The sequence below is a fragment of the Corvus hawaiiensis genome, chromosome 24 (genome assembly GCF_020740725.1).
Source record: "Corvus hawaiiensis isolate bCorHaw1 chromosome 24, bCorHaw1.pri.cur, whole genome shotgun sequence".
NCBI lineage: Eukaryota > Metazoa > Chordata > Aves > Passeriformes > Corvidae > Corvus > Corvus hawaiiensis.
Genome location: NC_063236.1, coordinates 554,912 through 579,763, shown reverse-complemented (window position 1 = coordinate 579,763; position 24,852 = coordinate 554,912). Strand labels below are relative to the sequence as shown.

Genomic DNA, 24,852 nt, shown 5'->3' with positions numbered 1-24,852 from the left:
ACTTCCAGGGATGGAGCATCCTCAGCTCCTCTGGACAACCTGTGCCAGGGCCTCAGCACCCTCACAGGGAGGAATTTCTTCTTTAAGAAAGGTGGGAACCAGCTGTAAATACATAAAATGTAAATACATACAGCATTTCTTACTAAGTGCTGGCCCGATGTTGTGCCCATTTTTTGCCCAGGCCACAAGTGCACTTAGTCCTCACTTTGGCTTTCTCAAACGTGCTACCTCCCACTCCAGTCACACTTGAAAGGCCTTATCTGGAGGTGACATGCAGCAAAAGAACATTCTGGACTTTCAGCAGCACTGCTGGTCTTCATTGTCTCGGTGTTGGCACTCCAGACTCAAGCCTGCAGGCCCAGACTCTGTGTTCTGCTCTTTCAGAGCAGGTTCGAGCTGATGAAACCACGGGGAGATGTTTCCTGGCCTGTGCCTGGATGTGAGCAGGGGAGTAGGCAAGAAAGGCCAAGTCATCAGGTCATTTATAGGGGTCAGACCTGAAATGCAGATGCAGCAGTGATAATAGAATAATTCCATTATTTTTGTTATAATCTTTTTATCATGTTTGCTTTTAGTAGAGTAGCTATCTGTGCTTTGGGGCTAATGGAAGTTCCAGAAGCACCACCAGGATTCCCTGGTAGCACAAACTGTTGGAAACATCAACAGATTTTTTTTTTTTTTTTTTTTTTAAAGCATGCAAACATTTTTTTAAACACACACAAACTGCTTTCCAATTGGAATCTTTTCCTTGCTGCAGCCCAGTGTTTGGAGGCTTTGTTGGGGAGATGCTGTGCCCTACGTGATCATTTTCCTTAATTTCTCTACTGTAGTAATTATGGTTTTGTTAGACAGTAAATGATTCAGTGTTCTCATTCCATGGGGGAAGGGGAGCAGGGATGTTGAAAGAGGAGCATTGTCTGAGCTAGCAGGATTAGCGGGTGTTACCACCTTGCACTGATTGAGCACCACTGGTTAGAACAGATCATCAACGCTAATTGCTGAAAAGCAGCCTGGCGTCACCGGCCGGGCGGGGAGTGAGGCTCCCGGGACTCTGGGCTCCTCTGGTGCCAGATTTGAATATAGGTGTGACATCCAGGCTGATCAGGATTTGAATATAGGTGTGACATCCAGGCTGATCAGGTGTTGTTCCCTGGGCTTCCCTGGTCTTTGCCACTGCAAGCTCATCCTTCCTTTTGCACTGCCAGCGATCAGAACATTCTTGGATTTGAGGATCAATTCTGTATTTCCTCTGAAGAAATTAGGAGAATCGGATGACGATGGTAGTGGTGGGGGGGCTGTGTTTACACCTGGTCTGTTCCAGGGCACTGCTTACCTGTGGAAGCTGAAGACGTCGCTGCACCGGAGCTGTCGCTGCAGCAGAGGTGGCAGGAAGGAAGAAAAGCCTCTTCCTCCACCACAGCAGCAGCTCAGCTCACTCTCATCTTTCCTCTGAAACCCCTAAAACTGCTTCCCTTTGAGCAGAACCCCATTTCCTGGGCAGGGCCTCAGCTTGGGGAGGCTCAGCCTCGGCTCACGGCAGATATGGATAAATACAGAGTGAACTGAACAGAAATGGTGGCTGGGAGGGAGCCAGGAGAGTCTCAAAGCTGCTCATGTTTTAATTTCTTCCTTGGGAATGAACAAACACCATTTTACAGCCGAATTATCAGCTCTCGTTTGCTTTGCTGATGGTTCTTTGTAGTGCCCTGTCTTCCATCTGCCTGGAGAGGGGTTGTGGTTCTCAGGGTGGGTTTTGAGCTCTCTGGGGAGAATTTAGCACCCAAAGTGTCACTGAGTGTTTTGTTTGTGGAAGGGGGAGTTATTGTTTGACCAAGGTTATGTCAGAGGAGTGAATGGTTCCAGAGTCTGCAGCCCTATTGTCCTGGTGCTCTTCCTGTGGCTGTAACTTGTGATATTCCGTGAGGAAGTCCACGTTTGTGTCCAGATCTCGCCATTTCCATTTCCTGTAGATCAGCAGAAAAGGAATAGGGTGAAAGAGAACTTTTTCTCTAGTGATTCTTTTGTTTCTGTGTCAGTGGATTGGTACCAAATTTGGACTCTGCATGACCAGATAAGAGGATTTATTCAACAAACTCATTCCACCTGTGCCACGTGTCAAAGGGACACTTGTTTCCAAGGCTGGACACGCTAATTTGGTTGTGACAGTTGTGGTTGCAGTAGTCAAATCATCATGTCCATGAGGTGACTCTACACCCATGCCTGCACATGAGGTTTTTCCCAAAAGGACAATCCCTGTGTCTTGCTGGAGCTTTATTTCAGGTGATCGTGGTTTGGTTCGCACCTGTGTGGATGGTGCTCTGGAAAGAACTCGGATTTATCTCTTTCCCCAAACCTTTCAGTCCCTGCTGCCCAGTTCCACTTCAGTAGGGCTGGTCTCAAAATTGAGGCTTTACATTTCCTAATCCTGTGCAGGTGTTTGAGACTGTCAACCTGTTTGTCAACAGGATGGTTGATCTATTTTTTTATGTTATAACAACATGAAAATTCAGATGGAATTGGAAATTCAGCACTAGGAAGATAGAGCACTGCCGGGGAGTCCCAGGAATCTATCACCTTTATTATATTTACTGCTTGAATTTTTCTCCTTGGAACTTCTCTCCTTTTGCCAAGTAGCATAAGGCTTTTATTTGTTTCATTGGCTTATGCTCAGAGAATCCTTTTTACAACAATAATATCAACGATGTGCATCACATGGAGCTGAGGTTGCAAGTAGTGCTGTGGCCTGAGTTACCTTCTTGTTTCTCAGTAGTATCTCACCTTGGCTTCAGATTTCCAAATGCGAGCCTGGGAACCAGGCCCTGCTTGCATTCCAGTGTGGATGGGTTTGTTTTCTTGGTGGGATATTGGTGTGGAACAAGTAATTAGAGGGAATTCTCTGCTTTCCAGCATGTGAAACAGAAAGGGATGCTACTAGTAGTTAAAGTTCTGGTATTTGTTCATAATGTACTTACATTATTTGTATATGTTGTGTTCCTTAGTAATTCCAACAATTTTCTGTGGCAAATGTTTCATTATATGTAGTGTGTAACCACCAATGGCAAGAGTACAATTAAATCTTGGGGAGAAATTAATCACAGAATAACAGCTCTGAACAAACCTGTGGGTTGGCTTATAAGGAGAAACCCCTCCCTTCTCTGTGTACCTGTGTTTGTTTTCCTGCAGTGTCCATCCCCTGGCTCCGTGTGCCTCCCAAATGGACATGTGTGTTCTGGCAGCCCAGAGGGTCACCTTGTCCTGGGGGCTGCCAGGTCCTGTGTCACTGGCCGGGCGAGGGAGGGGATGGTCACGCTCTGCTCTGGCCTGGGGCTGCCTCACCTCCAGTCCCACAATATCAACAAGATCTAAAGCTGTTGCAGAGGGTCCAAAGGAGGGACACAGGGTGGGAAAGGGTCTGGAGGAGTGGCTGAGGGCTCTGGGTCTGTTCAGCTGGAGAAGAGACTGAGGGGACTCATTGGGGGCTGCAGCTTCATCCCGAGGGGCAGCTCTGATCTCTGCTCCCTGTCACCAGTGGCAGGACACGAGGGAACGGCCAGAGCTGGGCCAGGGGAGGATATCGGGAAAGGTTCTTCTCCCAGAGGAGGGTCAGGCACTGCCCAGGCTCCCCAGGGAATGGTCCCGGCCCCGAGGCTGCCAGAGCTCCAGGAGCGTTGGGACAGCGCTGCCAGGGATGCCCAGGGTGGGGTTGTTGGGGTGTCTGTGCAGGGCCAAGGGTGGGACTGGAAGATCCCTGGGGGTCTCTTCCAACTCATGACATTCCATGATTTTCTGAAAACTGCCTCTGAAAGTGGAGGCAGACCTGGGCAGAGCTGCTGCAGTCACTCAGCACGTCGTCCTTGGCCACATGGGAGCTCAGTTTGTCCCTCTCCCTGCACGTACCTGTCCGGTGAGCGGGGTGAGCGTCACCTGAGCTCTGCATTGCAGTCAGGCACTAAAATTACTGCTTTGCTTGGCATTTCAGTGCTTCGTGGACATTCTCCTTTTCAGCTGCTGGATTTGTTTGGACTTGTTGGGCCCTGACTCAAACGTAGTGTTAGAGGAGTGTGATAAAACTCTGTGTGCAGATGCACACCCTGCCCTGAGCAGTGCCAGTCAGAGACCCATGGAATGCTTTGGGTTGGAAGAGACCTTAAACCTCATCTCGTTCCACCCCCTGCCATGGGCAGGGACACCTTCCACTATCCCAGGTTCCTCCAAGCCCCAGTGTCCAGCCTGGCCTGGACACTTCCAGGGATCCAGAGGAAGCCTGTGCCAGGGCCTCCCCACCCTCACAGGGAGGAATTTCTTCTCGATATTTTCTCTAAACCTCTGTCAATTTGAAGCCATTAAGTTTGAGTCCCACTCCAGCTCTGAAACTCCTGGTCTCGGTGTTTCAAGTGCCACTGGTGTTTGAGTGCCCAGCACTAAGGAGTGCAGTCCATTCCCTTTCCAGGCATTTCACAAATCACCTTTGGAACCCAACTGGGCACTTAGCTGGAATGTTTTAGCAGAAATGCTGGTGGTGTTGGGAGGCTTAGAGCCTGAAGCCTGTAATCCCCTTTTGTGGTGTGGCCCCCGGCGCCGGCAGGAGGGGACTGGCAGGAGGATCCTGTTCAGAGCAAACCCTGAGGCCGGAGCTGCTCCGGGGCTGAGGCTGTTCCCTCTCAGTTCAGGCTCACAGCAAAGAAAACATCCTGTTTGTGATCACTCACTTCTTGTCATCGTATAACTGTGGCTTGATTTTAGCTTGATACCAAATAATTCTGTTTTCTTAGTGCCGTGAGTTTGAGTGCTCCCCATCTCCGGGAGGTGGGAGGTTCTAAGTGCTGGGCAGGCTACGAAGAGGCTTGAAACGCTGCAGGGCTGTTTGTTTTAATCCCTCCAAGGTTTCAGTCTTTCTTGTGGTTCTGATGTAATGTGAGAAATTAAAACAAAAGGCAGCAGCCAGATGGTGCATCTCCAGGATCAGACAGATTAGTTTTTTAAAAGAGGGAAAAGTTTACAAATGCTTATTCTGATCTCTAGAGTAATCACTCTAATAATAATCACTCCAGAGGGGATTCTTCCCCTCTGCTGTGCTTTTGTGACAGCCCACCTGGAGTCCTCTGTCCAGTTCTGGGGCCCCCAACATAAGAAGGATGTGGAACTGTTGGAGCAAGTCCAGAGGAGGCCACAAAGTTGAAAAAGGGACTGGAGCACCTCCCTTATGGAGACAGGCTGGGAGAGTTGGGAATAATCAGCATGGAGAAGAGATGGTTCTGTGGAGACTGCACAGCACCTTCCAGTGTCTGAAAGGGCTACAGGGAAGCTGGAGAAGGACAATTCATCAGGAACTGCAGTGACAGGACAGGGGGAACGGGTTCAAACTGAAAGAGGGGAAGTTTAAGTTACATATGTGGAAGAAATTCCTCCCCATGAGGGTGGTGAGGCCCTGGCACCTGGATCATGGGCTGTGCTTGCTGGCCAAGAGTCTGGAAGTTGACTGCCCATCCTTGCCTCAGTTTTTGGAGACCCCCTGAGCAGCTGCTGGAGTGGACTCGCTTTGTTTGCTGTTTGACTAGTTGAAGATGAGGCTCTGAATTTGCACTTCCCCTTCCCCCTGTTGGTTGGGAATTATCCCACTTTGTTCGCCTAAGTTGTTTTGTGGTTACAGAATATTTTCATGCACTCCCAGTTTCCCTTTTTAGGTTTTCACTGCTTTGATATTCCATTTAGATAGCTGCTGTGATCCGAGTTATTGCATTTAAATAGTGGATAGTATAGGTCTCTGATCCCAAGGGAAACTGCAGAAGTTCTGTAATATGGAGCTTTGAAATCCTAATGTACTTGGATTCATTGAGTTTCAGGTTTTCTTCAGCTGTGTTCAGGTAAAACTTTCATGGCACTGAAAAAAAAGCAAGCAGACCTCAAACTGAAAAATTCTAATGTGATTAAATGAGTTTTCTTTGCTTGTTTTTAGGGGACATCACACAGAAGGGGTATGAGAAGAAGAGAGCAAAGCTGCTGGCTCCGTATGTTCCGCAAACCCAAGGTAGGTCCTCGTTTGGGCTGGAATCAGGATTTTGTAGAGCTGTGACATTAAAGGGATCTGTGGAATGGAGCACTGAGATCCCATTTGCCAACTCTGGATTATTCTGTTCCGTAGGTGTTTCCTGAGCTGATCCATGACAGTGTGGGGGGGTGTGGATTGGGTCTATAGTTCTTGTCTTCTGTTGAGCTCCAGGGATTCCTGGCAGCTCCAGAGCTCGTTGGTGGGACTCTGCAGTGCTGTGGGAGGGTGGGGAGGCCCTGGCACAGGGTGCCCAGAGAAGCTGGGGCTGCCCCTGGATCCCTGGAAGTGTCCAAGGCCAGGCTGGGCAGGGCTTGGAGCAACCTGGAATAGTGGAAGGCGTCCCTGCCCATGGCAGGGGGTGGGACTGGATGAGGTTTAAGGTCCCTCCCAACCCAAAGCATCCTGTGATCGCCCACATCCGTCCATCACATCCCACTCCCTTGCCTGCTGAGAACTCAGGGGCTCTGGATCAATCCTGACGCTCCTTGAGAACCATTCTGGAAACATTCTCAAAAATGTCTGAACTGCAGTGTTGGTCGGTGCTGTGTCCTTCAGCCATCTTAATGCCTTGTTGGAGAAACATTAGGATTTTCATAATTTGTTGCTTTATTTTACCAGAGTATCTGAAATCACGTCCTTTGGGTACAGTGGTTTCCTTTGGTTCAGAGATCCGGAGCAGCTCAGCTGGTCGTGTGTGGGATAATTATGTAGAATTGTAAGCTGAAGGACGTGGCTGAATGTGTGTCTAATCATTGTTGTGGGGCTTACCCGGAATAATTGTTACTGAGCTGCTGAGACATTCAGCCATTAAGAACTGATGTGTCTGGTTCTGACTTCGGGCAGTGACTGGATGTGACGGGGAGTCCTGAATGGAGCTACTGGAATTTACTGAGCCTGGTTTACTGCCAAAAAAAAATTGATAAAGAGTAAAAGCTCAAAGTGCATTTATTGCCCGTCAACACCACGGGACTGGGGGGAAATGACAGCAGCTCCCTTCAGGCACTTGATGGGGGAACATAAAGTTGTCATGTGGCAACTTCCAGACTCTTCCACCCCAAACCACTGCCCAGTTCCTGCTCTCCAGCTGGTTCTCAGGTTGCATTTGGTTGTTTATTCATCTCAAGCTGGGGCTCGTTCCCTTGTTTGAGGTTGGGTTTTATACCCAAAAGATCAGTGTGTTCTGTCTGAGCCGCGTGCTGAAAGGAGCAAGGCAAGCAGAAATTGTAATTTAGCCTTCAAAATGGAGATTTTGTTACAAACAGCTCTCCACGTGCTGAGGACTCCCTGGAGCAGGATGTGACGGGAATCTCAGCAACTTGGTTGCTGCCTATTTATCAAATCTATTTCTGTTACTTAAAGAAACCAAAAATGAACATACACATGACTAATCCCTCTTGATAAGTATGTATTTGTTGAGCAGGTTTTACAGTCCTCAGGCTAGCATTTGTGCCAGCGGAGATCTCGAGCCTGAGGAGGAAATGGGGAATCCTTGGGTGGTTCAGGAGCTCTTGGCAGCCCTGCTTTTGTCCCGAGTCTTCTGGAGGCTGAAGATGATACAATCCTGGCCCCAACCCTGGCACTGTGCACATGTTTGATCTGTCTCAGAAAATGTTTAATTAGGAGGGAAAAAAAGTGTTTGGCGAGACTGGGCTCGTTAATTGTGGGGCTTTGAGAGCTGCCAGTGGAGCCAAAGTCCAGGCAGAGGCCAGGGATGATGGAGGTCACCAATTAACCCAGAGGTTTGATTGCCCTTCCAGCCCAGCTCTCCAGCTTTTTATACATCTCACACCCAGCTGCCCCAGTGTCTGGGAATCTCCTGTTGTAAAAACCCTGTGGAAGTCATGCTTGAGGGATTGGGAATCAGGTCACCTTGGTAATGAGAAAAAAATTAATTTAGTCCACAACAACAGCAACAAAATACTTAGTGCTGGCATTTAGTGCCATTTCTCTGAGCACTGGCTGATGGAGTGTCTCCATTTCATGGATGTGGAATGAGAGGAAGGGAGGGAAGGTGACATGTCAGGGCATGCCAGCAGGATAATTTAGGAGGTTCTTACTGCTCAATCTGTGCTCCATTCACATGGCCTCTGGGAGCTTGCCTCGTTATTCTGGAGTTAAGGCAGCACTGTTAATTACCTAAAGATGCATTTTTTCCTGGTGTAGTATCCATTAAGGTCCATCTAGCTGGTAACTCCTGAAAAGTCTCTGCAACCTGCAGATCCCAAAATCTGAAGTCTCTAATTCCAGAGAGTTCTCCTTGATGGGAGGCAGCAGCAAGTGCAGCACATGAAGCCCATGGAGCCGTGCCTGAAGCTGGGCCAGGTGTCCCTGGGTTCTGGGAGTGTGTTAAGGCTGCCCTGGAGACTCAAGTTGGTTATTTCCATGTTTTTATGGGTATGTAGCTTGAACAAAAACATCTTCCAGGAGTAGCCAGTCCAGCCCCAGCACTGCTGTTCCATTCCGTACGCAGACAGCAGAGTGACGCGTTTGCAGCTGCTTCCTTGTGCATGTGGCACTTGCTCTCCTTGTTATTCATGCAAACATTTCTCCTTGTTGATCTTCTAATGGTTCAGTCTCTGAATCTCTGAATCATTGGCCCTTCACCAAAACGCAGGAATCACAAAGCAGTCAATTTTCATTAGAAACTAAAGACAGTCAACAGATCCATGGCATCCTTCAAAGCCAATCTAAAATAATTCATTTTCCATCTCTCTGTCATATTTGTCATGTTTCTGCCAGCAGAAAGTGCAGCTGTAGCAGGATTATTCTGAAGGGAGCTCTAAATAAATCACCTGTCACCTGCCAGGCTCGGCTCACTTGTGCTGCTTTGTTGTGTAACCATTAGTGATTTACACTCCTTCCTCCTCTGTGTCTGAACGCTTTGTGAGGCCACTGGAACATGTTATTGTGTCAGAGCAAAATACTGAAACAAAGAGCTTGTTCTCTGTGTGTCGTGTCACTTACAGCCACCTCTGATCCCTTCCTAACTGGAATGTCATGTTTGCCCTGTGATGCCCCGCAGAGAGATGAGAGGCTTTTACAAGACTTACGAAAGAGAACTGAATATGAATTTAATAATTCATTTAAAATAGTGTTAAATCTGCTGCTGACATCTAGTGGGTGCCTGAATTCGTAAATACTCGAGTGATCAGAAAACACGAAGCTTTTCTGTTTGGTCTGTGAAGTTGTGTTGTCTTTGGATCAAAATAAAACTCTGCTGGGTTTGATGAAGGCAAATAAATGCTACAAAGATGTTAAACTGGTTATCAATGGAATGTGTTCCAGAGTGACAGGAAGGGACACAAACTGATGCTTTTGGATGTGGGTGAACTGAGATTTTGAATCTATAATCTTGCTCTGGAGCCCAGGTCCTGCACCTGAACTCCAGAGATCTCTTTTCCTTTTCCATTCAGCTTTTTGTGCCCCTTGCACATTTGCACAGGGGATGAGAGTGTTTTGATAAGCAAATACAGGACTCTGATATATGTTACCATATCCAAAAAAATACCAGTGGAAAGGGAATTGTTTGTCCCAGTGGAATAATTGTTTGTCCCCCTAATTGGTTTGAGGATTTCTGGCCAGCAGATCTCTTTAACTAGAAATAAAGGTTCTCAGTTTTTGCCATGGTAGTTTAAAGAATCATTAACAATCCACAATTAAGTGGGTTGTTAGTTTGCTCTAACATTCAATAATATTCCAGTAATATTTTGCTCTTTGGGATTTTAGAAGGGACAGGAGATGGATGAAGGAAGATGAGGAATTAAAAAATTGTCTTTCTACAAGAGAGATATTGAGGGGCTGGAGTGTGTCCAGAGACAGGAACAGAGCTGGGGAGGGGGCTGGAGAATCCTGAGGGAGCTGGGGGGATTCAGGGGGGCTCAGGGGGGACCTTTTCACTCCACAACTCCCCAACGGGAGGGTGGAGCCAGGTGGGGGTCAGGAGGTTTGGGTTGGACATCAGGAGGAGTTTCATGGAAAGGGTGCTCAGGCCTTGGCAGGGGCTGCCCAGGGAGGTTTGGAGTGCCCACCCTGGAGGTGTCCAAGGAAGGGCTGGAGGTGGCACTCAGTGCTCTGGACTGGGGACAAGGTGGGGATTGGGCACAGCTTTGGGACTGGATGGTCTGGGAGGGCTTTCCCAGCCTCAAGGATTCTGTGATCCTGTGGAGACTCCTGCAGCTAGGTCAGGGTGATTTGCTGTTATTGTGAGTCCCTGAGCTCAAGGCACTCACCTGAAGTTGTTTACCTAAAACCACACACCTCGAAAGGTGGTGTAACTGGAATTGAAGCCCAGGATTTGTGGTTTTCTCTCCATTGCTCTGATCCTTTGGTAGTTTGTGAGAATTCTGAAGCAGCACATGCTTAGGTGATGCAGCTGCTCTTGTTTTTGCATGACTCCAGGTGAAATTACAGCTGGGTGACCCCTGGGTTTTAGTTTTCAAAACTTCCCTCTGACACACAGATTCATTTTAAAATTGAACCTCCAGTAGCAACAATTCCGAGTTGCTCTTGCTGAATTATGTAAAATGATGGTGTTTTATCAGATTATCTATTTTGCTCCCTGTTTTAATGGGAAAAACAAACTTTTCCTGGATGATAAAGCCATGCACTTGGCATGCTGAAAGCCAGAACCGAACAGCTGGAGGTCTCCTTGGGTTTGTGATTAATGGGAACAGCAAAGGCTCTTGCTGCTGGTTTATTATTGGTTTTCCAGTCAATGACAAGCACTGGTCACTGGGACACTGAGTGACAAACCAGCTTCCCAACATCCACAACGCTGTCATGGGAAAAGGGAAAAGTGTGGTCCAAAAAAGCTCCTTTCATTTCCTGCTCCATGTTTTCCAGGGGTCGATCCAGCATTACAGAAGGAATCCAGACCTCAGATGCCCGTTCCATCTGCAACTCCAGCCTCAGCATCATCCTCCTCATCCAAATTCCACCGAGCTCGCTCAGGGGGAGCCAGAGATGAACGTTATCGATCTGGTAAGGGCAGGCACAAGAGTCCCTCCCCTGGATTCCTCTCCGTGGGGAGGAAAGTGCTGTGTCCTCTCAAGGAATCAAAATTATTATGTCTGCTGATGGAAAGTCCTGTCTTGGTGGTTCTCTGTAATGAAACATCAGACTGTGGGGTGCAGCTGCTGAATCAAAACCCGTTATAAGTAGAAAAAGCAAATAATGCCACCCTGATACTCTGGATTGATGCAAATTGTTTGGTGCAATTACACAAAGATGTAATGAGCTTAATCCAGAAGTTTCCACAGTAACAAACCTGGCCCTGCATTCAGCTTGCTAACTTCAGGAACCTCAATTAGTTTCCTTGTTTTAAAAAAGAGAATAAAAGGTGATGCTACTCCTGGGATGGCAGAAAAGAGTCCTTGGGAAGGCGCTGAAAGGGGGATGTCACAAACAGGCGGATCGGGGTGTTGGCACCGTAACCCTAACCCTAACTGCTGTGCTCTTGCTGAAGGCAGCTTGTGCCCTTCCCTCTCGCAGACATCCACACGGAAGCGGTCCAGGCAGCGCTGGCCAAGCACAAGGAGCAGAAGATGGCCCTGCCCATGCCCACCAAGCGCCGCTCCACCTTCGTCCAGTCCCCGGCAGACGCCTGCACTCCCCCAGGTGAGGCTGTGCCGGGATGTCCAGGGTCACACCTTCCAAACCAAGGGGCTGCAGTGCTGCCGGTGTTCCAGCTCTTCACACACCTGCAGGGAGTGTGTTAGTCCTCTCTCAGGGCTGGGAAGTGACCTCTCTTCCAGAGTTCTTAAAGAACCACGTGGTGGGATTCTTGGGATGTCCTGTGCGAGGAGTTGGACGTGGACGGTCCTTGTGGGTCCAACTCAGGGTATTCCATGGTTCTATGGTTCAAATTGGCCAGAGCTGAGCAGCCCTGGACTGAGGCCACTTCTGCTTCCCTCACACCTGTTTCTGATGGATAATTCACGTCTTGATTTCATTCGTGTTTAATGCTCAGCACACAAGAGGAGGGCTTGCAGCGATGTTTGTTTCTGGGCGAGGACCTCGGAGGGGTCCGCTGGGATTCCACGACTTGCAGGACTTTTCCCACCCCTGCCATGTACTGGCTGCAGCAGAATCCTTGGATGACATGGTGTCTGTCACGATGCATGTGCAGCAGATATCAGTAACCCTCTGTTTTCCAGCAGCTCGATGCACTGACTGACAAATGAGTCCGTGTGATTTTTGGCAGTGACTTCTATGTTGTGTCTCATTGTGCAGAAGCATCGCAGCCATTTGGATTGACAAAGTCATCCGAATGTTATGAATCCACATCCCCTGGTGAATTCATAGCTCTGAAACTGCTCTGCTGGGCCATGTCACTCCTCCTCCTCCTCCTCCTTACTTCCTGTTTTATCACACTTCCTTTTTCCCTTCCTTTCTCCGGGGGGCTGATGCATGTTCCTGGTGTCTGCTTGGGTCTCAGCTCTGTGCTCACTTGTCCAGGACTGCAGCACATCCTGTGCTGTGGGAGTCACAAGAATCGAGGTCAGCACTTACAGCGTGGCTGGAGCCAGTCCTCTGCCTCAGCTCCTAACTCCGTTCCACTCTGCAAGTGGGTAGAACATGATTTGGTAGTTTGGTTTACCGCTCGAGTGTAGGCAGAAAATCACTTTGAGGAACACCTAAATTTCAGGCCAAAGCTGCCGGTATGTTTGTATTTAGCAATGTACGACTCAACATCTCAAGACCTGAGTGCTCGCTTCATGGTAATTAAATAATCAGTTCACAGTTTTGGGACAGCTGAGGTATCTGTGCTCTGGGACACACAGGAAGCAGTTCCTTGCTGTAGATTTCTCTGTTTTGTTTTGGGGTTGGGCTTTTTGTTTGTTTTCTGCAATTGAAAGGGCCTCATTTAGAGCCCCAGACAAAAGCGTTTTCTGCTGTGGCCTTGGCACAGTTGTTTCCTGTGTTTTCTTTGTTCCTGGGACTTTGCAGTTTGACAACAACCCTCACCCCTCACTTTCCAGTTCAGAATGACCAGAGTTAGGCAAAACAGCATCTGATATTATGGAATGTGAATGGAAAAGTAATGAGAGTTAAGTTCTAGGCTTGGAGACCCCAGGGGAAGTATGTTGTCTGAGGAGGTGAATCAAACAGGGGTGAGTGTGTTCCCACTGACAATTCTGCTGCTTTAACCTCTGGTGTGGCTGATGTAACAGCCCGTGGAAAACAGATCTTCCTGTGAAAGCCTGTGCTGTTGATATGTGATTGGAAAGAGCATGTTCAGTGCCATGTGCTTTTCCCTAAGCAGCTAGATTTTCTTTCTGCTTCCACACAGACACGTCTTCCGCCTCCGAGGACGAGGGCTCGCTCAGGCGCCAAGCTGCTCTCTCTGCTGCATTGCACCAGAGCTTACAGAATGCTGAGTCTTGGATCAACCGATCTGTTCAGGGGTCATCCACATCCTCATCAGCATCCTCTACACTTTCCCATGGAGAAGGCAAAGGGACCAGTGGGTCACTAGCTGATGTATTTGCCAATACTCGAATAGGTAGGAGCTGGGTACGAACAGAACAATCGCTTCGAGTTCAGACTGTGTTGATAAAGCTGCAGTTGTCCTTTGCAGAAGGGAAATTTGGAGCAAGAGTTTAGCTGGTATTGATGGAACTTGCTAGGATTGGTTGGAGTTGCACCGTCACGCTGTTGTTTTCCGGAAGAATTTCAGAAGATTGAGGTGGTTGTAAAAGGGAGAGTGGAGAGCAGGAGCTTCTGGAAGCAGGGAAGACTGCAGGGACAGTGTGGACAGAGCAGGAGGCACAACTCTCTGTGTCCTGTGTTGCTTTATGTCTCCAGCTCTTGGGAGCTCCTGTGGGCACAAAGCTCCCCAGTGCAAGTGGCATTTTCATCTGTGTCCTGACGAATCCCCTAGGGGTGTCTGTGCCTGTGGAGTGGGGGAATGCTGTGTTTAACATCCTCATTTTGCTCTGAGCCCTGATGGTTTATTGTTTGCGTTAGATCAGGAAAGAAAAAGAACCAAATCCAGCCATGTGTGTGAACAAATGAGCCTGTCATTAAAAAATGGGGTTAGAGGAGTAAAGCTTTAGCCCAGCTCTTCCACGACTGTCTGAGGAATAACCAGAGCATCCAGGTACTGAGGAGACGGAGCAAAATCTACAGATCTGGATACCCCGGGCTCAGTTTTCTGAGGCTCTGAGGTGCTCCTTGCTGCTGATGCTTCTGTATGAAATGGCCAAGTTTGTTTTTGCTCTGTGTATGTTTGTCCTTTTTAGCTGCTGGTGAGGAAATTCCTGCACCGTAGGACATTGTCTGTATTTCATGTGCTCTCTGCTTCTGCTTAACTGGGTTGGGGCAAGCAGTGCATAGAAGTGCTGGTGATTTTATCTTTCACTTATTTATTTTTTTATTGCTGTTATTTTTGTTTGTTTATTCGCTGGGATGCAAATTGTTTCCTGAAATGGAAAACTGAGGAGATTGCCCATAAAATGTAGTCAATATAATTAATGTCTTTGAAGCAGAGAGGCTGTTTTTAATTGGAGCATGCAGAAGGCCACATTACCTTTTGCAATGAATTAAGGTAACATAGCTTTTTACCTCCAGAATATCTACTGTCTAATCTAATTAGTGTCTTATGCAAAATAGAAGCTTTGAATCTTTGTCAGAATTACATTTGCCACATTCATCCTGGTTTAAAGGAATAGAACTCTCACATACACAGCTCTGCACGTCTCTCTCTCGAGCAATGCAAAGTCCTGCAGATGTTTGGATTGTACAAATCCATGTCCTTTCCAATGATTTTAGAAGTTCGGTGCATGAGAAATATTCCTTGCCACTGTGTCTCCAAAGGGATGCAGAAATGGGTTCTTTTTCCTCCTTAGAAAAAGGGAAATCAACACAGAATCAATCACAAAACCCCTCAGTGGGAATTATTTAGGATTTGACTTCAGACTATCTGTAAAGCCCAGCCCGTAGTTTCATACTGTGGGGTTTTTCCTTTGTAAGCAACAGTTGCTGGTGCTGTTAAGCCAGAATAGAATATTCTTGCCCTATCAGATGATTGAACCTGCTGGGTTGTGCAAAGAAACCCCACATAAGCAAAAATCCCTTGTTTAAGAGACAGTTCACTGGAGAATTCCTGCAGGATGCAGTTGCAGCCTCGGCTGAAAGGCAGGACAGTGTCTTGCAGCTTGAAGCAGAAGTAAGACCCAGCTCACACTGTTCATTGGGTTTGTTCTGTAACTGCTGGACAACTGTAACCACCCAGCTGGAAGGGATTGAAACCCAACACGATTTTTGCTGATCTGCTTTGGTCAAATTCCCACGTGTTTTGTTTTCAAAAGCCCTCACTCACAAAAAAGCTAAATAGTAGAATTCTAGCAAGAGAGATCAGTGCATAGGTGAGGGAGGGATTTGTTCTGGACTTTGGGTGTTTCAGAGCTCATGTGAATCTCAAACTTTTAAAATTTTATTTATTTATTTATTTCACAGTACGTAATGTCAAGAAATTGAGCTTCAAGGTTAGAAACCAAGAACAGGAATTCTGTTTTGCTGCAGCACTTTCCTGACATGGACAAAACCTTGTGCCTTTGGTTTTTTGGTTTCCAGAACACATAATGTGCCTCTCCTAGAGCTGCTGAACCTTTAGGAATCAGTGTGTTTAGCATTAATGAGGGTTCCCATACATCCAACCCTTCAATCCTTAGGATTATTGGTAACAGCTGACTGACTGACACTTTGCTTGTCGGAGATAATAAAAGGTGTATTTAGCAGCTTTCTTCTTTTTTTAGAAAGTTTCTCAGTCCCCCCAGATGTCACAGCAACTACCTCCACCCCCTCAGCGCGGCCGGCAGCCATCGACCTCCCTCCCTCGGGAATCGTGAAGGGGATGCACAAGGGATCCAACCGCTCCAGCCTCATGGACACTGCAGATGGTACGAAACCTTCTGCAGTTTTCAGAGAGGGCTTAAATCGCAGGGTTTGTTCTTCCAACTCCAGTCTAGCTCGTTGAAGCACTTCACAAAACTGGAATGGTTTTGGCACTGGCATTAAGACGTTACTGTGCCGCCGTCGTGGTTTGGCATTCAGGAGGAATTCCTTCGTGGACAGGGTGGGCAGGCCTTGGAACTGCCCAGGGAGGTGGTGGAGTCCCAATCCCTGGAGGTGTCCAGGGAGCGACTGGACGTGGCACTCAGCGCTCTGGTCTTTCCCTCCAGGTGTTCCTGTGAGCAGCAGAGTCTCCACAAAAATTCAGCAGTTGTTGAACACCTTGAAAAGACCTAAAAGACCGCCCCTGAAGGAATTCTTTGTGGATGATTTTGAAGAAATTGTGGAAGGTAATAGCACAAATAACAGTTTTATGCACATTTGTTACAATTAGACACTCGGGGAGCTGAGTTCTCTGTGCTGTTGTTCTCAAGGTTGACTCAGATTCGCTCTTTGCAGCAGCCTCCATGAACAGTCTGACACAAAACCAGTGTTTGAAGTAATTCACTGTTCTGCTGAGCTCTGGGGGACCTCCTCCTCAACACTAAACTTCTTAAAAAAAAAAGGCAAATAGATTTTTAAACCCCCTTCATTTTCTTAGGCTACTTCCATTAATTTCCCAAAGGGGATTGTCCTCACTGGTAATTTCATTCCAGCTAAGGTTTTCTTTTCTCCAGTTCTGTGTTCCTTTCCCTACTGATGTGTTGAACACCTTTGAACAACATCCTGTGGGAAGACTCCGTTCATGATGTCTTGTTTTGAGTGAGACTTCTTAGGAAATGGGATGGAATGAGTTGTTAAACGCTTTTCCTCTTTTCCTTTAGGTTTGTTTTGAGTTTATTTCAAGCTGAACTGTCAGGTGACAAATGGGCAGAGATGGAGAATATTGTTTTATCTGGATTATATTAGAAATATCCCAACAGATACTGGAAATATGGAATTTTCTTAGTTCCCCAGCCTGACCCGAACCAGCCCAAGCCCGAGGGCCGCCAGATGACCCCAGTGAAGGGAGAGCCCCTGGGAGTGGTCTGTAACTGGCCTCCTGCCTTGGAAGCAGCTCTGCAGCGCTGGGGAACCACTCAGGCTAAATGTCCCTGTCTGACAGCACTGGATGTGACAGGAAAACCAGTTTATACCCTCACGTATGGTGAGTTGAGCCTCCGCCCTGCCTTCCCCTGCTCAGCTGCTCCCAAAGAGCAGCAGTGGAGAGAGCACAGGGCTCGTGGGTTTGGAGGGGTTGTGAAAACCTTCCTGGTCTCTGAGAGTGTTGTAGACAGAGCAGTGTGGCTGTAGATGGTAAAAACAGCCAGGATGTGAGCTGTTCTCTTGTGCTGCTTGATCCAGAGCTGTGCAAGTCTCTGTTCTCTGTGTTCCAGGCAAACTCTGGAGCAGAAGTCTCAAGCTGGCCTACACCCTGCTTAATAAACTGGGGACCAAAAATGAACCCGTGTTAAAACCTGGAGACAGGGTAATGACTTTGGGATTCTCTGCTTCTCGCTCTGGAGTAAAACAAGGGGCTTGGGGGCTGGAACTTAGCACAGACACCACAGTGAGACTCTAACCCCGGGGACGAGGCTGCTTGGGACAGAAATTGGTGTGAGTTTTCAGGGGTTCTGGCTCCTCTGTGAGCAGCTTCTTGGCTCTGGGCTTTGAAATGCGTCTGAGGAAGAGCACGCAGCTCTGAGGGAAGTGCAGGCTTTGATGTCTGTGTCTTGGCTGTGTGTGAGCCTCACGTGCCCGGGCACTGCGTGAGGAGCTCAGGCACATTCCATACATTCTGGGGGAGGCAGAATGTGAAATAACACCAAGTTTTTCTGAGTTTTAGTCGCTCTAGGTCTGGATTTTGAAATTTTAACTTGTTTCAAGTAACAGCACACATGTGTGGGTTGCAGGTAGCCCTTGTGTATCCCAACAACGACCCCGTGATGTTCATGGTGGCATTTTACGGCTGTCTGCTGGCAGAAGTGATCCCAGTGCCTATAGAGGTACCTCTTACCAGAAAGGTAACGTTGATGGAACTTGGAGAAGCGATGTGGGATGGAAACCAAGTCAGGCCATCAGCCTCTGACAGCGTTTCACAGCCTCCAGCTGCTTCCTGAGCAGCTCTGTACCAACAAGGACCTTTGGGAGCCCGGAATGGCATTTAAAAATGGAAAAACATATTGACCAGAGCTGTGCTGAGCAGCTGGAGATGGTCAATTCTCCTAAATGATGCAGTGTTCATTTCCTTATTGCAAATAATTTATACAGAACAGATTTTAGTGTGGATCTGCCCCCTGGTTGAAGGGAGGGGGCTCAATCCAGCCTTGCTGAGCTCTGCCAGGCTCTGACTTTGCTGGAGGTGGAGGTGCTCAGTGTTCCTGAAGACTTGGAGGCACTTTCTGTAAATTCTTTGCTCAACAAAGTGTTTTCTTTACCCTCACCAGAAGTTTTGCACTGTTGCCATATTAGTGCCCTGTCGAAAGCTGTGTGAAACTGTAGGATTCCATAAGAGGAAACAAAAGCAAGAGGCTCGTGGCAAACATGGTGGCAGGAGAGGTGGCAGTGAGCTGGGAACTGGTCTGGGAACACTCAGGGACTCACAGAGCTTTGATTTCATTCTCTGCACTGTGACAGACTGCTATAGCAACCAAATGCAAAATTAAAACTTCTCCAGTATTTGCCCAATCAGTTTCTGAGTGAGCCTCCTCATTTTATCATTGTGCAACAGAGATTGGCTCCAGGGGATAGAGAGGTCTCGTTATTCCGGTGTAATTACACGTTTTGCTTTTTTTGCCTCCCGATTCCTCTTTGCAGCATCTGGGTTTCCATTAATGCCAGGAGATGGGGTGTGCTCCATGCCTGGGTGCTGGGCAGGAGCACTTGTTTTCCCTGGATTTCACATCCAGTGCGTTTTAATCTTGCCAAGGTCACGTTTCATGGGATCACAGGGCGCTTTGAGTTTGAGGGGACCTTAGAGACCATCCAGTTCCATCATTTGCCATGGGCAGGAACACCTTCCACTAGCCTAAGTCCCTCCAGTAGTGATTCTGGGATGCTGAGTGTGTGTGGGAATGGGTTGTTTGCTTCTTTTCCTCACCATAACGTTACCCCCAGTCCGCAAAGCATTATCAAACCTTGGATTTTGGTAAGGGAAAGCTGACTTCTGTCATCTTTGAACAGGAATGACTTTTCCCCTCTTCCCTCAGGATGCTGGTGGGCAGCAGATCGGCTTCCTGCTGGGGAGCTGTGGGATTGCTCTGGCCCTCACCACTGAAGTGTGTCTGAAAGGGCTCCCAAAAACCCAGAATGGAGAAATTGTGCAGTTTAAAGGTGAGTTGGTTATAGACTGGCTTTTGATTGTACTTCAGCTGCAGCTGAGCCATCTGAAAGGAGCTGTCAGGACTCTGAAAGCGCTTGAGGGGCAAAGGGGCAACTCCTGATCCCATCACCAAAATATTGTAGGATTTGTGCTGAGATCAACCCATGTGTGTGACACAACTGCTCTGGTGTTCTGGGGGTCACAAGGAACCACCTCCCAAGCCAGGGTTGTGCTCAGGTCCCTTCAGTGGCATTTGGCAGGTTCCAAGGCAGCTTTATTCACAAGCTTTATTTAGGAATGCTGCAGGGATCTTCCCTGAGGAGAGGAAGTACCTTGTTGCCCACTGAACTCCCTGATGAGAAATGAGATGAACCTTCTGGCTGGTAGCTGGGCTTGGCTTGGAATTTTGCTTGTGTAACTGAACTTGGACAAATGATGGGGTTTAGTGTATTCTTGCAGAATATAAATCCCTCAATAAATAAACTGATATTAATGTACCGTTTAATTTTGGCTCCAGGTTGGCCCAGACTCAAATGGGTTGTGACAGATTCAAAATATCTCTCCAAATCTCCCAAGGACTGGCAGCCCAACATCTCAGCAGCAGGAACTGAGCCAGCATATATTGAGGTAAGTAGTGAATGGGGAATAGAAAGCACCTTCCGTGAGCTGAATTGAATGTTCTAATCACCAGGGAGAGAATGGTTGCACCTCACTCCCTTAAACTTCCCACTTGCCTGCCACTGAAACAAGTCTTTCACTGTGGACATCCTGCTGGGAAGCTTACTTTAGGTTTGAATCCCTTCGTGGCCTTGGGCACTGCTCGGAATAAGTTGGAGAACGGTTTTTGTTCCAAAAAGTGAGGGATGGAGAGAGTTGAGCTCTGGGATGGTGTTTGATAACACACATTCCTGGCAGTGCTTGAGCCAGCAGCAGTTTGAATTCTCTGTTCTTCCTGGTAGTGCTGGTTGTTGTTCCTAGGCCAGAAGGCGACTTGTGGGGATTGCAGTGGTTTGGGTGCTAGTTCAGCCATCCTGAAATTACAGGTTGGCTTTCAGTTCCTTACGGGAACAGGAAGAGATGTCGTGAGCAGTGGCAATAGTGAAACCAACACAAACACGTTCATTTTCCTCCCATCTCCGTGGAGATTTTCCATGGGTGCTGCCACAATAACCATCTCCTCGGGTCTAAGCTTTGCTGATCCCGTCTTACACACAGATGGTTTTTGGGTTTGTCTCAGCAGCTTTAGAGAAAACTTTATTTTCCTGTGGATTCTGTGATTTAATTTCCTTCCTGTGTGGGATCCAGAGCCCCCCCTGACTCTCTTCTCCCTTGTGCAGTACAAGACCAGCAAAGAGGGCAGCGTCATGGGTGTCACCGTGTCCCGTGTGGCTATGCTGGCTCACTGCCAAGCCTTGTCTCAGGCCTGCAACTACTCTGAAGGTGGGTGAGAGCACAGAACATCAGAGGAATGAAGGCTCAACATTGTTTTAAGTGGTTGCCTCTCATATCTTTAGCAGCTGTCTCTGAGTAACCAATATTTACTGGAAAAAGTAAATAAAATTTTCAAGTGCGGATTCATTCTCCCCCAAAAGTGAAAACTAGCTGTGATGTTTTTCCATCCAAAACTGCATCATTTTCACTGCCATAATGAGGAGGAATAAAAAGTGGGATTTATGTCATGTCTATGAAGTTACTGAGTCTGTTCTGGTGAACCAAAAGAGGAGCAAATGAATGAAAAACGGAGCATTTTCCAACAGTCTCAGGTCCCCTCTCAGTGTACTGATGGCCCATAGAAGTGTCTTCACAAACTTCTGGTGCTGATAGCGTGCAAATACCAAAGCTTCTGGGGCTGGGGCTGTTCTGGTCCTGTGAGGTTTTTTTGGGTAACCCATATTGGAAGATGCTGGTGCCATTCCAGAGGGTTTTGCTGTAGGTTATGGTTTATTCTGGTCTGCCTTGTAAATCAAGCTAATTCCTACATCCATGAGTGAAACTATTTCTAGAGCTGTAGGTCATATTGCTTTAAAATGCAAAATTTGCCTTGAAGAATCCATCACTGGAGCTCCCATCACTGCTGAGAGTCAGGGCTTGAATGATGTTCTCTGGCTCCGCTGCTCGTGCATAATGAGCTTCAGACCCTTCCTGTCCTACTCAGGGACGTTGCAGGCTGGAATGTGATTTCCTTGCAGCTTTCTGGACGTGTTCCTGCTTGGGAATGGATGTGCAGTTGTTACTGTGCACCACAAGGAGCTCTGATCAGTAACACTCTGATCAGTAACGCTCTGGGCTTGCTGCGGGTGCCCCGTGGAGCAGGTCTGACAGAGCAGTGACAGGTTCATCCGTGTGCAGATTCTGGCATAAATGATGGGCACAGCTGAGCTGGCACGTTGCACTTGCCAACTGCACCTTTCTTTTCCCAGGTGAAACAATAGTGAATGTGTTGGATTTTAAGAAGGACGCAGGGCTGTGGCATGGCATTCTGACGGTGGGTTGAAGCGTTCCAGAACTCTCTGTAATGAGAGATTAATGATTACATGGGATATTAGGAAAAATTTCTTCCCTGTGAGGGGGGGGGGAGGCCCTGACACAGGGTGCCCAGAGAAGCTGGGGCTGCCCCATCTGTGGAAACATCCAAGGCCAGGCTGGACGGGGCTTGGAACAACGTGGGATAGTGGGAGGTGTCCCTGCCATGGCAGGGGTGGGACTGGATGAGGTTTAAGGTCCCTCCCAACCCAACCCATTGCAGAATTCCATGATTCTGTGGTAACAGTAGCACTTGAGTCCCTGGTTGAGGACCATTACCTGTTAAAACAACCATTTCTCTCCCTGCCAGATCGGCAGTTCTCTGGGGGAACGACAGAGTCAGCCTGGCTAAACCTCTCTGAATTCATGATGGGGTGGAAGTTGATGGGGACTGAGGGTGACTCTTATTTCTGCTCCATGAGAGGTTTGTGATCCCTTTCCTAACAATCTTTTTCCTGCTTTTCAGAATGTAATGAACAAGCTGCACACTATCAGCGTGCCCTATTCTGTGATGAAAACCTGCCCTCTCTCGTGGGTGCAGAGGGTTCACGCCCACAAAGGTAACTCGGGATGATCCACAGCTTCAGCTTGGAGTTCTCAGGATCCACGAATGAGGGGCATTAAAATCCCAAATGCCTTAAATCCTTCTTGCTCTTCCGTGCCAAATCTCGAGGGCCCAGAGTTTCACTGATGTCCAAAGATACTCGATTTCTATTTCACAGCTGTAGATATGATTTTCTAGATGGCTCAGGCAGGGCTGGGGCTCCTGTCTCTAAGACACTCAAGGGGAGATTTTAAGCCCCCAGTCATGTAGATACTTGTAAAACTCCTTGCATTAGTAACTTGCCAGAGGTTGGAACAGGAAGTCTTGGGAGGACAGGGGACTTTGCCATTTATTTCTGTGCACAAAGTCCTAATGCCACATGAATGCTGGGGAACAGGATGGGGATCTTGTGACTCGGAGCCAGTTTCTTTTATGAAACCAAGAAAATGGCAGAGTGCAGCAAGAGCACTTGATCCCTGGCCTCACTGAGGGCTTGCAGAGAGTGATAATGATTTATGGCCTTTGAAGGAGGAGCTGTGAGGATGACAGACCCTGGCTCAGGTGGTGGCAGTGGCCTGGATGCCACAGCAGATGCCGTTGTGTGTTGGGTTTGCTCTTACTGCAGTCTCAGTTGTTTAAGGCTTCCTTGCTTAGGTGAGAATTCCCTCACGTGGGGGGGCTCAGACTGTGTATCCATATGAAAATAACTCTTGGAAAGCTGTGATTTGTCCTGAAGTGTTGTTTCTGCGTTGTTTGCAGCAAAAGTTGCTTTAGTGAAGTGTCGAGACTTGCACTGGGCCATGATGGCCCATCGGGACCAAAGAGACGTGAGCCTGAGCTCCCTGCGGATGCTGATCGTCACCGACGGCGCCAACCCCTGTGAGTGTCCCCAGCCCCTCTCCCAGGCCTCTCACTGCAGCCCCCTGGCATCAGGATCAGCTTCTGAGGGGGTCTCATTTGGGGCAGAGCTCTGCCTCGTGGTGCTTGGGCACAGGACAAGGTGCTGCCATCCTTTGGGTTGGGAGAGATCCTGCAAAGTAGGAGAAGGGAGAGTTGGATGGGGAGCAATGTTTATAAAATCAGAGAATTGTTCAGGCAGAAAAGACCTTTAAGGCCATCGAATCCAACCCTTAACCTAGCACCGTGTTCACCACTAAACCCTGTCCCCAAGTGCCACATCCGCACGTCCTCTAAACCCTTCCAGGGATGGTGATTCCATCACTGCTCTGGGTAGAATCCAATGTCTGGACATCCAGTCTGGGCTTGTTCCAATGCCTGACTATCCTTGGAGTGAGATTTTCCTTAATATCCAACCTAAACCTCCCCAGCACAACTTGAGGCCGCTTCCTCCTGTAGTTTCCCAGATCCTCCTCCTGACCCTTCCTGTAGATGGGCATGAAATCAAGTTCTGTGAAGTCCTAGTGGCATCTTTTCTTTCTTCCTAGGGTCTGTTTCCTCCTGTGATGCCTTCCTGAGCTTGTTTCAGAGCCATGGGCTCAAACCAGAGGCAATTTGTCCCTGTGCCACCTCCCCTGAAGCGATGACCGTGGCGATCCGGAGGTAACGGATTGAGTCATCCAGGCTAGGCTTTGTTCACACTTGGGTTGGTCACAGTTGATTTAAGGGTGTAATAAACTCCTCTGACATTTACTGTGTGCTCTCAGGTACTCGAGTCGCTGAGCTGTTAAACCTCCCTCCTGAGATCCGAGTGATTTCTGAGGTGTGTGACAGCTCAGCAGTGCCTGAGCACGGCTTCTCCTGCTCCTGATTTCCACAGCCTGGGAGCTGTTCTGAATCTGAGATGAGATTCGAGATCATTTGGACATTCTCGTGCTCTGTTTCTGTCCGTTGCTGCGTTCTGTAAGAAACAGCCCTGCAGTCCTGTGGCCTGGGAGCTGGGATTTGCTATGGGGTGAGACAATGAGCTGGCAGAGGAGCTGCAGCATCCAGGAGCACAGTTCCTTAGGGATTGAAAACGTGGCTCCTTTGGGTGGGGATCCCTGCTGCCATCACAGTTTGAAATGATTACGCAAAGCAGAGACACTGAATGCGCGGATTTCTGGTGCTGTGCCATCCCCATCTGAGTCTGACACCAAGCCTGGGTGCCTGATTGAGTGTATTTATTGATTTTTGTGTCCTTCCCAGGCCTGGAGTCCCCGGGGCCCCTTTGCCAGGCAGAGCCATCCTGTCCATGAACGGGCTGAGTTTCGGTGTGATTCGGGTCAACACTGAAGATAAAAACTCTGCTCTCACTGTCCAGGATGTCGGGCATGTGATGCCAGGAGGTAAAAACGGGCAGGAGGCTCGTGTGAGATGTTTTTGGGGATGTTTTAGGAGCAGAACGGGTCAATGTTCTCTCCTGTATCAGCCTCGGAGCGGGGGAGGTGGGGCAGCACCAGACTCAGTCATTTCTGTCATGATTAAATGTGTCAGTTCTCACACAGGGTAAAGTTTGGGAGCTGCTTTAACAAAGCCTGATTT

The 24,852-nt window shown here is 48.2% G+C and overlaps 1 protein-coding gene across 5 annotated transcripts in view; it reads left to right on the top strand.

Moving 5' to 3' along the window:
* DIP2B (disco interacting protein 2 homolog B) overlaps positions 1-24,852 on the top strand; it is a 62,580-nt gene that overhangs the window by 21,264 nt on the left and 16,464 nt on the right. For 3 of the 5 annotated variants that reach the window (XM_048327749.1, XM_048327752.1, XM_048327751.1), the window contains exons 2-18: positions 5,957-6,028; positions 10,892-11,029; positions 11,540-11,665; positions 13,341-13,553; positions 15,808-15,951; positions 16,234-16,353; positions 16,953-17,150; positions 17,380-17,471; positions 17,896-18,006; positions 19,192-19,315; positions 19,822-19,931; positions 20,642-20,744; positions 21,725-21,789; positions 22,294-22,387; positions 23,131-23,250; positions 23,817-23,931; positions 24,517-24,656. In XM_048327749.1, coding sequence (XP_048183706.1) covers positions 5,957-6,028; positions 10,892-11,029; positions 11,540-11,665; positions 13,341-13,553; positions 15,808-15,951; positions 16,234-16,353; positions 16,953-17,150; positions 17,380-17,471; positions 17,896-18,006; positions 19,192-19,315; positions 19,822-19,931; positions 20,642-20,744; positions 21,725-21,789; positions 22,294-22,387; positions 23,131-23,250; positions 23,817-23,931; positions 24,517-24,656 — 2,085 coding nt within the window. The remainder of the gene's footprint in view (positions 1-5,956; positions 6,029-10,891; positions 11,030-11,539; positions 11,666-13,340; positions 13,554-15,807; positions 15,952-16,233; positions 16,354-16,952; positions 17,151-17,379; positions 17,472-17,895; positions 18,007-19,191; positions 19,316-19,821; positions 19,932-20,641; positions 20,745-21,724; positions 21,790-22,293; positions 22,388-23,130; positions 23,251-23,816; positions 23,932-24,516; positions 24,657-24,852) is intronic. The other 2 variants (XM_048327750.1, XM_048327753.1) reach the window with 2 other exon arrangements.